Source organism: Aplidium turbinatum, chromosome 1 (genome assembly GCF_918807975.1).
Source record: "Aplidium turbinatum chromosome 1, kaAplTurb1.1, whole genome shotgun sequence".
Lineage (NCBI taxonomy): Eukaryota > Metazoa > Chordata > Ascidiacea > Aplousobranchia > Polyclinidae > Aplidium > Aplidium turbinatum.
The window spans coordinates 35,434,642-35,448,929 of NC_137472.1; the positions used below are offsets into that span (position 1 = coordinate 35,434,642).

The 14,288-nt window shown below is 40.5% G+C and overlaps 1 protein-coding gene across 1 annotated transcript in view; it reads left to right on the top strand.

Moving 5' to 3' along the window:
* Window positions 1-14,111, top strand: part of LOC145776373 (low-density lipoprotein receptor-related protein 6-like) — a 35,897-nt gene extending 21,786 nt beyond the window's left edge. The window contains exons 13-30 of the mRNA XM_082587774.1: window positions 1,199-1,425; window positions 1,958-2,145; window positions 2,262-2,400; window positions 2,838-3,031; window positions 4,201-4,367; window positions 5,712-5,810; window positions 6,145-6,249; window positions 6,382-6,500; window positions 6,709-6,858; window positions 7,115-7,377; window positions 8,069-8,194; window positions 8,511-8,644; window positions 9,105-9,258; window positions 9,725-9,817; window positions 10,988-11,094; window positions 11,782-12,090; window positions 12,171-12,283; window positions 12,560-14,111. Of these exons, the coding sequence (XP_082443900.1) occupies window positions 1,199-1,425; window positions 1,958-2,145; window positions 2,262-2,400; window positions 2,838-3,031; window positions 4,201-4,367; window positions 5,712-5,810; window positions 6,145-6,249; window positions 6,382-6,500; window positions 6,709-6,858; window positions 7,115-7,377; window positions 8,069-8,194; window positions 8,511-8,644; window positions 9,105-9,258; window positions 9,725-9,817; window positions 10,988-11,094; window positions 11,782-12,090; window positions 12,171-12,283; window positions 12,560-13,133 (3,261 nt within the window). The 3' untranslated portion in view covers window positions 13,134-14,111. The remainder of the gene's footprint in view (window positions 1-1,198; window positions 1,426-1,957; window positions 2,146-2,261; window positions 2,401-2,837; window positions 3,032-4,200; window positions 4,368-5,711; window positions 5,811-6,144; window positions 6,250-6,381; window positions 6,501-6,708; window positions 6,859-7,114; window positions 7,378-8,068; window positions 8,195-8,510; window positions 8,645-9,104; window positions 9,259-9,724; window positions 9,818-10,987; window positions 11,095-11,781; window positions 12,091-12,170; window positions 12,284-12,559) is intronic.
* Window positions 14,112-14,288: the final 177 nt, after the last annotated feature.

Sequence of the window (14,288 nt, forward strand, 5' to 3'; positions counted from 1 at the left end):
TTTTAGAAGAAGACTTTTGTGTTCTTGCCGATATAAGAGCTTTGCTAATATCCGCAATTGTGAAGCGCGTACTTGCAATGCTTGAACAAACAAATTACCTTATTTTCATTTCTACGCCTGCTTGCTATCTGCCAATGTTGAAACGAGATTTCAATGACTGATTTTACGTTAAAAATAACGTTGCTATTGCTCAATATCTGTAACTTTTTCGCCTGTTGAGCTTTGAAGGCTCCTCAGTGTAAAGTTGGAACATGGAAAGCCTTCCGGCTCGGCCCTAGCCACTCAAGAACTGCTAAAGCTAAGTATTTCAAAATCGATTATAAAAGACACAAACCAGCTCCATCGTTAAGAAGTGACAGGTTAAGAGAACGTATTGGGTGGTGAAAATTAGGTTAATGAAAATTTTCCTCAAGCTTGATGTGTCTTATTTCTTCCCTTGCGGCAAGCCATTCGTTATCATGCGTTTGATAGGTTTTCATCACTGAAAGGCTTCGATTGTGTTGTTTTGTTTATCTAAAAAAAATTGAATTTTAGTCTGAAACGCATGAAACAGAAGCGCGCACGTACACACATTACGTCAGTGTTTTAACACAGAAAATTCTCTTCCCATCAAGTTACTTTTCAAGCAACATGAGATTGGCAAGAAAAACTAATGTATCTGTGCACGTGTTGCATTCATAAACTTGATATGTCTATCACAAAGTTATGCTACCCTGGCTGTGGTGAAGCAACGTATTGAAGCCAACAATCAGAATAGGTCTACAAGACAAAAATTCAAATACTGTCTTACAAGCTGTTGCTATTAGATAAAACAACGTTACTGTCAATTATAGCTCAAAAGTTAAAAAAAAATCGAAAAGTGAATGTGAATGAGGGTTTGGGAAAATGTTCTTGTCAAAATCAAATCCTTTATTTTCACGCTTTGCTTTGTGATCGTTTTGTTTTTATATTGAATCATCGTGAGATGCTCTCCGATGGCCAGTCGATGCTAAGGATGTCGCCTGAACTCATCGCACAGTTCTACGTCACTTAGTCGCTTCATTCTGTCTAGGTTGAAAATGATGCAACAGTCTTGCATGCCTTGAAGAAGCAACCATTGTTGTGCGCATTTTACCTTCATCACTGTTTCATTCTTGTTCCTTTTGAAAAGCACATGTTTGCAGTTGTTCGACATCGATCACTGTTCTATTATTCGCAGACAATATTGCGATCCTTCATGAATGGATCGAATATCGAGACTTTCATCGACGTTGGAATCGAGATGCTGGAAGGCCTGGCCGTGGATTGGATCGGTCGTAACGTTTACTGGGCCGACTCGGTTGCCAATCGTATAGAGGTGGCCCACATGGATCGGACCAGCAGACGATCGGTCATATGGAAAGACATCGACAGCCCGAGGTGTCTGGCACTAGATCCTATGCATGGGTAAGGCTTTTGGTAGACATCGTTTTTATATTCTATGAACTGGCGACTGGAAATTGTTTTACAAATGTTAGTTGTTAAACTTTCATGTTCGCCAATTCCAACCAATTACTAATTCCGTTTTTCATTGATTAGTCTCTGTGTGGCCTCCTAATCTATCCTGTTACTGACATATAGGGAACCCAGCCATTAAGCGTCGTAACATTCACCTTCTTACAGCATAAAATTTCCCTGCTGATTGCAATTACTTCATTTTAAGTTTTTACGACAAGTCAAAATGAGCGTCTTCGCTGCATGTTTTTTCGACTTCGTTTGTGGTGTGGCATTGAACACTTTTTGTGACGTATTCACGATGTACATTTGTTCAAATTTTGCCATACGATCAAGCAAGTTGTGTTAAAAAGTTAGTTTTCTATCTTTTCATGGTATTTTATCTCACAGCCAGCATAGCATTGCAATCTATGATTTAAAGTACCACAGTGCAGGAAATCAATTCGCTTGTAAGAATTTTGTTTGTATTTGATTCTTTCAACAGGTTTATTTACTGGTCGGAATGGGGAAGCGAGCCTTGCATACAAAGGGCCGAAATGGACGGAAGCAACATTGTACAAATTAACAAAAGAAAGACCGGGAGAGCCAATTCCTTAACCATCGACTACCAAGAGCAGAGATTGTATTGGGTGGATTTTGACATCAATGTTATTGTGTCTTCAGACATGAACGGTGCGTTGATATAAGAAATTACCGTTGCAACTTTCTAAAGCTTATATGAAAGAATAAGTGAAATCGTATGAACTTCAGGTCGTATATGATTACTTAAGGTATTGGTTAATCTTTAGGAGGTGATGTTTTGGAAATTGTGGTGGGAGGAGCCACTAAAACCATTTCAAGTCTTGCGTTGTATGGAGAGTATGTCTATTGGTCGGATTCCAAGCTGCAGACGATCGAAAGAGCCAATAAGATCAGAGGAAACAACGAGTGAGTGAATAAGGTTTAAGTTCGGCCTTCACCATCACAGCCACATGGCACTCAATAGTGCTGTTGTCGCAGAAAGATGGTGAATCGTTTTGATTCGCTTTTAAATATGTTATCTCCACTCTCAGGCCAATCCGAGTTCGTATACGCTGTCAACGAAAACAATCAGAACCAGCACGTTACCTGGTACTCTTATGCTACAAGTTTTTGGCGGAAAGTCATTGATTTCATGTACTTAGAACGTTGCAGTGTGTCTTCTGCAGTGCACTTTTTTAAATTTGAGACTTCACAGGGTAGTCAAAGAAATCGGTCTTTTCCCACTTTTGTAAAACGATTTTATTTAAATTTGGCGTCTATTTTTTTTAATAATTGACTATTACACAAAAATTGTCTTCACTTGGTTGTGACAATTGTGACATTGTTATGTTTCTTATTTTCAGACACGTTATTGAGTCGGGCTTGAAGGACATTGATGACATCATGGTTTACCACTCGTCACGCCAGAGTGGTACAAGGTCATGCTCTCGTCACAATGGTGGATGTCAGTATTTTTGCTTCAGCTTACCGGGTGGAAGTTGCACATGTTCTTGCCCTGCTCACTATTATTTAAATAGTGACAACACGACTTGCACAGGTAACCAAGAATCTATGACGTCAACCTGGAATTGTAGGAACTCTGTTGCAGGGGCGTCCACCGTTCGGCCCACGATACGTTTTTGTTTGGCCCGCGCCTGTTGTTTCACAATGCGTTATTTTTAGCCCGTAGACACACAGAAATCATACCAATTCAACTTGCATTTAAAAAAGATTAAGACAGCATTTTCTCAGACAAGAGTAAAGCCAGCGAGAACAGTTGAATCATTATTGCGCCATAATTGCGAAATCAACTATTATTGTCCTAAAGATATAGTTATAAGTGATACCCTGAAACAGTCCAGCATTCGTTCATTTTCTTCCTAGCGGATTTAACGACCGCTTTCGGGATTATGCCGTACTTACTGCTGTTCATTTTTTTTCTGCGTGAACCTTGATGAGTCTCCGGCTTGCCTGCAGCTATTGAGCTTCACTACGACGCTGAGTGCCGAAGTCGACAGAAATATCTTTCCCTTGTGCTTGTTTACCTGCAACTGGATAAAAAAAATTTAGACATGTGAACGTTTTGCAAAGAAAACGTTGAGCGTGTTCGACTCAACATACATTATTTATGGGAGCATATGTTCTCGGCTATGGACTTAAACAACACCGCTTGAGATCAAAACTACTCTCGCATACCTGAGTGCTGTTTTATGCTTGTCTACCATTAACTTCGAACTCAATTTAGTCTGGGTATTGAAATCAAGACGTTACTTTTATTTTTCACATCAAAACAGCTGTACTGTACAAAATTTCTGAGTGCTTTAATTCATAATGGAAAAGCTGATAACTTATTCTAACTTATCACATGCCGTGATATGTAACTTATATAACAAAATACTTAAACCTGCATATTGCTCTGTTGTATCAAAATGATATTAAATTGCACAGTATTACTATATGATGCACCTTTCTTCGAGCAAAACAAGTATATCAGAGATTTGTGGCTCAGGGGCACTTCCGCGTTATCAAATTTGGCCCGCTTGGGGAAGAGTTTGGACATCCCTGCTCTGTAACCAATTGTTACTTCTGCGATGCTCTGACTATTTAAGTTGTGAAAAAGTTCAAGGAAACTGGCAGTTTACTTTCAATAATCTCTCATGCTTTGAAATCACACACTTAGCAATTCCAAGGCATTGCTTATTTTTTTGTCTAATTTTTTTTGTCCAGAACCGTTGAATTTCCTCTTGCTGAGTCAAACTCGCCATATCACAAGGATCATTTTTAAGCTTCCAAGAAGCGATGTAGCTGTTGTACCCGGTGATGGAAGATCAGGATCTAGGAGGAAACGAGCACGGCCTAGTCCGGATGCTGTTCTACCCATCAGAGGAATACAAGTTGGTTGAGAAAATTCTAACGTTGTTACTAATGCCACACTCACTGTAGAGTGAAACTTCATACTTTCCAGTGTTATTATTTGTGAAAGCTAACGTTCTGACGTTCAAAAGAAAATGCCAAAGTAAAGATAATTTTTACTTAGTTGCAATTAGGGGGGGATAATTTTAATTTCAACTTTAGCCGTGATTTTAGGATACAACAGTATATTCTAAAACCTCTGGTATCACTTTTTTTAAATGTTTGTCCAAAACTCCCCCTCCTACCCTGAAAAATACTTTTCGCGTGAAATTGCGTTGTATTGCTCGGAGGTCATTTTTTGTTTATGGCATTTAAAGTTTAAATATTGTTTGCTACTGTGCTAAAACATGTTGAAAATGTTCAAGACAACCGTAAACAGATTTTTGGTTTTGCTTTCATCGTAAAACACATAAAAGTAGTCATTTTAACTTGTGCGCATTACGCACATGCGCAAGAGCGTATCGAAAATACAGATACAGGAAACGGATAGTAGGCTACTACATTAAATTGACCCAAGGGTATTGCACAGCTTTTGCCACACCACAATGACTTCGTCAATACATATCATTCTTACAAACACATAACTTTAAACCTTATCGTTGATAAGATAGATATATACTATATAGGCCTCGTTACTGACGAAGAAATAAGAGAATACATGTACTGTATATTAACCTTATCCACTTAAAATAAGGCTTTTTGCTCTTTCGTGCAGTGAAGAGCATGAATATTTCTGTATTATTTTCGTGCGAATATATGTAAAATCTACTCCAGGTCAAAGTCCCTGAAAGTAACATGTTATTGTTTATAATAGGCATAGTCTATTCTCCCACGGTAGAAATAGTTACTTTCGGAAGGAAAATAATCTCCGCTACAACAAACGTCGGATGTTTCATACAAATATTTACCTGAAGGATTTTTAAAAATTACAGGCGTTTGATCATGCTGTATGTTCCAACATAACATTAAACTTTTTAGACACTGTGAAGAGTTTAATGATAAGGTCCTATGTAGGTCATGCCCAGGAGTAGGCCTAATGTATATAAATTAGTGATAGTTGCAACTATTGCTAGAAAAAATAGTGATAACAATCGCCTACTTGTAATCATTAAACAAGTCAAATGTTCGTCTTTGGGCATAGGGTCAAGCTAGTCAAAATCTATATAGCTGTCTGGGCTAGTTTTGGGCGGAAAGTTCAATTTTTTACCAAGGGTCTTAGAATATACTGTTATATTGTAAAATCAGGGCGAAAGTTGAATTTAAAAAAAAAGGCCGACTAACTCCCCCCTCCCCCCATTACATAGCTGTTTCATGTTTAATTACAGGACGCATGCTCGATAGACTACGACCCAATTGGCAAAAAGATTTACTGGTTGGATTGCAAAACTGGAGAGTTAAAAAGTGCCCGACCAAACGGCACAGAGGTGAGATGGGATGAAAATTATTTCTAATTGCTCTTCCGAAAACATTGGTTGAAGACAACCATGCTTGAAATATACAGCGAGGTATTCTGTCTAGTATTTGCAGGTAACAGGTGGCTTTCTGTTTTTTGTTTGTAGAAAGAAAGTAACTAATTGCTTGAGGCAAGGTGCGGTTTGTGGCGGTTTTCTAGATAAAGCACAAATCTGATCTACTTTTGACACAGCAGAAAGTCACCATTGAACTCGCACTTATTCACCATTGCAGTTCACCATTGCAGATACCCTGCGTAATGTGTATTTAAAAGGCTTGTAGCTGATCACTATGCTTTTGCTGCAGGTAACCGTGCTGCTTCGGAACAACGGAACCAACCAACATCCCTTCGATATTGCTGTGGATTATTACAGCCGATTTCTGTATTGGACCGATAGCACTTCCAACTCTGTAAGTTTTCACCAATGACAGGTGTCCGTTGTTTATTTTTTGTCAATCGGTGAGTTTGCAATGAGCGGCAATCAGCTGGGTCTGTTTGTGGTGATTCAGCGACGTCATTTTTAACTTGATGATTGTTTTCAGATCAAAGTGATGCGTCTGGATGGTCGACCCGTCGGTACGATCTTGTCTGGTTGTGTCAGCAGTCTTGGTAAATTAATCGAGATATTACCGAGGAAGATTGTTGTTGATTCTATGAGAGGGTGAGTAGCATGGAGATTTTCTGATCTAAAGCTACGACAAATTGGCCTGTTAGTTGTGGCTTTGATAACAATGATATTGAAGAAAGTCGTGTTCCCTCGATATTGCTACAGAAATAGACATGTCAACGCCATAGAAAAGTCAGTTTTGTAAACTCAATCCTATGATATCCTTTTAGTTGAATTTCGTTAACTCTTGCGTTATTTTCAGTCGGATTTATTTCACCAATCCGTGTCGCAGCGTTAACTCTTGTCGCTTCAAGATCATGCAAGCCGCTGTTGACGGTTCTGATTGCAATGTCTTCTTCACTCGTGGCTTACGTAACGTCACAGCACTGGCTGTCGATCAAGATTCGCGGAAGTATGAGTTTTCTATTCTTTTGCGACTCACTCACTAAAAGTTACTCTTTTTGCATCATTTCAACCGGTAAACCAGGAGTTCTTATACCGGGGGTGGTAAAATGTCTAACAAGTTTCAGAACCCCTGCCTTGGACGTTCCAGCAACGATAAAGCGATGGGAAAATAAATTTTGACAGCTCAGATATGTTTAGCAGAGTCTCTCCCGATAAGATAAATCTTTCCGAACACATTTTTGTAACATCTGCTTTCTACTCAGACTGTACTGGGCTGATCAGACCAGGATAGAATGGTCGCATTTGGACGGGAGCGGTCGATCAAACTTTATCAACACTGGACTGAACCGGCCAGTTGGACTGGCAGTGTTTGGTCAGCAACTGTACTGGGTGGACGCACAGACGGACGGCGGTTTGGTGGAAGGTGCCAACAAGTTAGATGGTTCAGGTCGCAAGAAAATACAAAGTCGAATTCGAAACCTTCGTGACATGGTCAGCGTCATCTCCGTGAATGAGAGCGTGTTAGGTGGGTAGTAGTGTCATGGTTATTTTAATGCAACATTTGACAATAAGGCAAAGCATGATCACACTAACGTTTGCCAGTCAGGTTAGAACGATCGGTCGTTACTGCTGCCTCGTAAACTTTGTTTTAGTAACAGGCTTTAGTCCATTTACGTTGAGAAAACGTTTGAAAAAGCAGCGGTAAAGTTTAGAGAAATGAAGCAGTTGATCGGAACATTTTTATATTAAAGAGCAAGCGATTTCTTGTTTACTTTAGTCTAGAGATCTTGACAGAAGCTCTATCCTGATCTATACTAAGCAACCACAACAAGTTAACAACGAATTAAATTATTGAATTGAACGACGCAAGAGCATGTTCTGACTTTTTAGTTGTTGCTACAATAGAAGTAAACATTTTAGCGCAAACTAGTTAGAAATACGCTCGTGAACTAGTTGTAATAACAAGCGGAAAAAGTAAAAAGTGCTGCAATAGTTTTAGAGTACGAACGTGTAAAGGTAAGGTAAGTCTAGTTCCATTTTTTCACGCACAGAATGTGTAGTAAACGTTTAATGCACGTCACGCACAGAATGTGTAGTGAACGTTTAATGCACGTCACGCACAGAATGTGTAGTGAACGTTCAATGCACGTCACGCACAGAATGTGTAGTAAGCGTTCAATGCACGTTACGCAACGTGAGAAATGTTGTTATCGCAGAGACTCATCCTTGCTCGATGGACAATGGAGGATGCTCTCACATATGCGTTGTCCAAGATGACGGGAGCACACGATGTTCCTGCCCAAACCATCTCACTCTCGTCGGTGGAGATCATTCCGACTGCGGTTAGTTCTATGGCTTCGTGGTCGTCGCTGAATAACATCTTTTGCCCAATTTCCTGTAATTGACGACATCTTTTCATGGCCTTGTGTCTAATAAAGCAAAACTTTAACGTAAAACATAAGAAGCGTTTTCAAACGAAATTTCAAGTCGCCATTTCTCCCACAGTTTGACCGCTGCCTGTGGGATTTATAAGACCAGGATTTGGCAACAACCTTGCGTTGTGGTTCGCGCTGAAAGAAACCAATACAATGTGAAAGAGAAGCAAGCAATGTGCTGCCTTTGAGTTTATTCACAAAAGCGAATGCTTTACATTTACAGGTGAACCATCCACATGCAGCGCCAAACATTTCACGTGCAAGAAAAAGCAGCAGTGCATTCCTCTATCATGGCGCTGCGATGGAGAGAGCGATTGCGACGATCACACAGACGAAATCGATTGTGATACTTCAAAGGTAACTCGTGTACTTTCAGCATTGACACTTCAGACATTGACATTGAAAGCTGTAGTTGTTTGCAATTTTCATGATTTAAGAATAAATTTATCACTGTACACTTTAGATTTTTATATATTAATGTTATAAGCCACATTATTACAGCATTATTGTAACGTTCAATGAACGAAAGAGTCGGAATAAAGCTATAGCTAACAAATCACTTAGTACAATTTTAAACATCAACTGCTCTAAATAAAAAGAGCACCAGCCACCTTCTCACAACTGTGCACTGTGAAAGTGAAAGGACTCAAAAACGCGAACAAGCGTTTGCATTGTGTCGCTGCCTAGGGTGACCGCGCACAACGACTGATTAGTCAAATGGCCTTGCACAATACCAAAAAGGAATTCACTACAATGTCACATCGTACTCAGCAAAACTGACGGGTTTTGCTGACTGGGATTACATTATCGTTGACAGGAATGTAGCGGGAAGTTTATGTGCGGATCACTTTCTGCCACCTCCCCTGACATTGAGCTGTTGGACAGACTCAAGGATGCGCAGTGCATCGACTACCAATCGGTTTGTGATGGCCAGACTGATTGCTTGAACGGTCAAGACGAAGTGAATTGCTGTGAGTTGAATGATATTTAGCCCACTGTCAATGTTGATAGAAAGCAAGAAAAATCTGAAACTGAAAAGTTATGGGATTTTAGTTTTCGAACAATGTGCCATCTATACCATTTGTAGTTGTATGTTCTCTCGTTGCAACTTTTCACACAATTTTCTCGCTAACAAAAGTTGTCTGTCAAACATGACTGTAATGTTATAATGCAGGAAAATGAATGTAGAAAGAACATTTCTCATCTGCGCTTATGCACATTCAAGTTTATGACTACAAACTTCCCCTTGAAAGAACGCCGGTTCGACACCTACCCGGGAATAGCGACCGTGTGTTTGGATAACTCGCGATTACATGCTGGAAGGCGGAGACGGGGAGTGGCTTCTTTGCTTTCACGTCCGCTTAATTAAAATGTTCCAACACAAGCCTGAATATAACCAATTAATTATCTATCGACTAACCACTTCATCCCTCACAGCTCCGTGCCTGCCGGGCGAGATTCATTGCAGAAACGACCAGTGTGTGCCAGCCGCGTCTGCTTGCAAGGACTGTCAAGGAATATGCCCTCCAAGTATGATCAACTTGTTTGTTTTTCGCAAATTTTTGCAGGGGTGGCTGTTTCTATGCTTGACTTTTCCATTAGTTGTGTGACGATTGAAATCAATGTTTCTGTTGAAATTCTGGTTTTTCTGAAAAAGGGACTCCTGCGTCCTGCCTCGTTCCCCAATTATCTTTTTGCAATTCGCTTGCTATTTTTTCGGTCGATTACTTCTAGAAATGCACCATCCGGCTCGCAGAAGTTGCCGTTTTACATCGTTTCCACGTCTAACTGCGTTAAAACAATGCACAAATGGCAACTTTTTCCGATCGGGACGCTTCCACAAAAATGATTTGCCGCGGCAGTGCCAGAATTATCAAGTTTCCAGACAGCAAATCAATCGTTTTTATGTTAAAAATGACTGATTTGCCGTCTGGGTTTCTTCTTTGTTCATATTTTGCAATTCTGAAGTCACTGTAGTTACATCTGACCTTCCCCACTTTCTCTTGGACTTACTTTATTTTATACTTTACTTTACTTGGACTAGCTTTATTTTAAAAGCCTTTGCTTTTCCTGACGGTTGTCGTGATAACTTGACAGAAAACTTTAGTCATGGATTTTCATTTTTCTGTAGCGAATAAAAATCGCCAAGAAATCTTGCTCAGTGATATGATGAAAGCTCTTTGCTGAATATTCCTCGCTTGTTTCAATGCATTATTCTTAAATAGTTTAACTAGGCTGCAGTCGAGCTTTTGAATTGAAAAGTCTGTTGGATGCCGGAGTTTATTTACTTGTCTGTACCTCGCACTATGGCGATTGCGAAACCTGCTTGGTAGACGGGTAATCCGACTAGCTTCGAATCTCTTACATCTGTTGTTTGAATCTAACTTCGTTTTCAATTTTTGTTTCAGTTGACAAGGTTTCTCTTTCTCTTCTTGGTGGTTGGTGTATGTCAGCTTGCAAGTATCTTTTTCTCACTTCACTTCATTCGTATAATTGCAAATGATGTGTCATGTACATTGTACAAGTACAATTCAGCCAGTTGAAGTCGCCGTGTTTACATCGCTTCTACATCACTAGACTTTGAAACGATCTAAAAAAGGCAACTTTCCACTGGCTGGTAGCGCACACCTTGATACTTTAATTCTTGACCGATGATGGTCAAATGCGTTCCGTGTTGCTACCCAAGTATTGTGTCTTCAGGTCCAACCGTCGACACCGAGCACGACAACAAGCTGCCTGTGATCATTGGGATAGCCTGTGGTTGCGTCATTGTGATTGGAATCGGCCTCTTTCTTCGACATTGCATGGTGACTGTGGCTATTTGCTTTCATAAATATTGCTTGGCTTGTTTTGACAACGGGATCGTATGCATCGGCTGTGAAACCTAGTTGAAGATCAAGTTGGCGTTTGAATCGCGCGTTTTTATTTCACCAAAACTGTTTTGTGGAATCGTATGAGGAACTAAGTTTAGCATAAACGTCGATTAATGAACGAATTGGTTAATTATTATAATTAATGATAATCGATTGTAATTGATGAAAATAGTGATAATATTTCGTTGATACTAACATAATAAAAATGTTTATTTATACCAGCGCTTTTCAACCTTCTTGTCATGGCGGAACCCTTGATTTACATTTCCGTTTGTCACGGTACCCCACAAACACAAAAATTATAAATCAATAAACAACTATCAATGTTTCTTTCGGCTGTTGACTGCACTTAATCTCTTATTTAACTAACTTCCCTACTTGAAGTGTGAACGCGGCTCAGTGATCTAAAAGTTTAGAATAATGCATCAATTTACTGAAACAAGCAATTAATTCCCCTTAGAAACGAGGAACCTCTAAGAATCCTTTACTCACTGAACCTCACTACATGTTCCGCGGAACTTCTGTTGATGATCTGATCTACAGTATATCGATTGACAAACTAATGCCCAAATGGATATCGAGATGTTATAACTAGTTTTTTGGCAAATGTTCTTTTTACAGTTGCATGGCAACAACAACCAGTATCCTCCCGGAACTGTCATGTTCACGCCCAACTCCGACGGTCATCTTAACCTCAACGTCGAGTTTCAACCTCACAACAACACCAATCCCACTCGGACCACTCTATCTGGGGGGAGTAAAAAACCTTATTTCAACTTTTCCATTGTCCCACCGACCAGTGCCAATGGCTCGGCGTCTCATGGTGGCACAAGTAGGAACGGCTGGCCTGCCTACCGGGACGGGCAATTGGCAGAGCGGCCCGGAATACCGGGTGCTTCGAGCACTTCAAGCGGGAAGCGGCAACCGTTGGTACGTTCGACTTTGATGTTGTTCATAAAATGCGATTCGTTCATTTCTAAGTTTTGCTCATCCTCAATTTTTCTCTGTAGGATTTGTATTCAACTCCAGACGAGACTTGTGGTCCCGATTACTTTTGCTCATCTGACAGTCAATCGATGCAAAACAGCTCGTACTACCGGTGCAAGAACGGTCACAGGCACAGGTACAGACTGTCTTCAGTTTTTATTTCTTTCGCGAATTAGCCGATGACAACGTAGCTATTACGTCGAATCTTTCTACTACTCCTCACCAGCATTACGAACTTTGTTCCACTTATTGTCTTGGCACATACTTTACCAATGGCGCAATCACGATGCTGATTCTGTTGGTCACGATAAACTTTGGCAATTGGTGATGCTAAGCGGCATCTAAACTGTTTTAGCGAAAACAGAATTCGTGTTACTTTGTTTAATTACAAAACTCGTTTTCATATTCACAGGAGGCATATGAAGTCGTTGCCTGTACATGGCCCGCCTCCCCCCACCCCGTGCACGACCGATACTTGCGAGGATTTTGAGTGTAAAAGCTGTCGCTCTTACAACCCAGAGGCTTTCCCTCCTGACCCACCTCCCCCATACTATCACCAGCACTCTTGCTGCCAGCACTGCTACCACCAACACAACGGCCGTCATGTCACCTCAACCAGTGGGTCCGGCTTCTCCCGGCGCAGCGCACGTGATACCCTGGACCCCCCATCTTGCGAACGACCCCGGAGTGGGCGACGACGACATTACAATCGTCAGTTATCTGGCCTGAACTCGGACTCCGATCCCTACGCACCTCCTCCGACTCCCCGCAGCCAGTATATGTCCGAATGCTGCGATACAACTGAGGTAGAAGACACACCGGAGGTTGAGGAGATCACAAACCAGATCAATGAGCATGCAAAAGAGGACGATGAAGAGACGGTCCTTCTGACACAACCAAGTCGTACTTCGCCTTCCATCACCGAGAGAAGCTACTGCACTCTCCTGTACAATCCTCCACCTTCCCCTGTTACTGACTCATCGTGATTGCGTTACTCATTGTGACATTACATGTTATCTGCCAGCCAGCAAAGCTATCGTGTTCTGGTGATTGTGACCAGGGCTGTGGAATCGGGCGAAAAATATACGACTCCGATCCTTCGGTTTGTAACTGGCCAACTCCTTTCAGTGTTGCCAGATGTTATTTTGGCAACACACTTTTTGGAAATGTTATTTTTCGATTTTTTTTTTCATTTATTTTCACTTAAGTTGTGATCGAAATTGAAATGGCGACTTACAAAAACTGATAAGAACAAACACTTCTCATTTCTGGTAAAGTTTTAGAGCGCATTGCGGAGAACAAGAAACAATATTTTGAAAAAAGATTGCAAACATAAATTCTATTGGTTATCGCTTTGTATCAAGACGGAGACAGTCTTTTTTAATTCCACGCCAAAATCCACCCGACTCCACAGCCCTGGTTGTGACAGCATTGAACCACACACGACGTTGATTGAACAAATCGGGGCAATATTGTTGTGTGGTCGAAGACTTGGACATCAAAATTGTGAATTCGCTTTCATATATTGTGATGTGACTATTTCGGAATATGATGCACAACTTTTTATTCTTTGGGCCATTCATTACCCTTCTTTGCTCTTATGCCTAATTATGCTGCAGTTTTATTTCATCGCCAAATGCAGTAAACAGAAAATCGTGCTTTTGTTTTAACTCTTAGAATCTAGATTGTACCTGGATGAGCAGTCGACGTATTATCATTAGAAATTTTACACTTCATCGCGTTTTTAGAGATCGAATTGTTCGTTTTAAATGACTTGAAATTACATTTCTTTGTGGTGCTGCAGTTTGTATTTTACCTCAGTGAAGGTGCATCTTTTTACGTTGTAAATTTGCCAAGTTTCGCGTGCCTTTTAAGTGCTAACAATGAGCTTTCTCACGCCTTGTATTCGATTAAATTTGTTTCTGTATATTTCCTTACGTTCAAAATAAAGGTGTGTAATCACATTGATGGCCATGATTTTTTTCTCAGCTAACACATTTTCCATGATGCAAAACTTAAGCTGACATCGTTGTTCAAGCCTTCGCGTTCAGTTTACACCCCAGACCAGTGCAAAGTAGAGACCCAACTAAACAGGAAATGCTCCGTATGTCGGCATTTCCTTTCTAGGCTTTGTTAGTAGC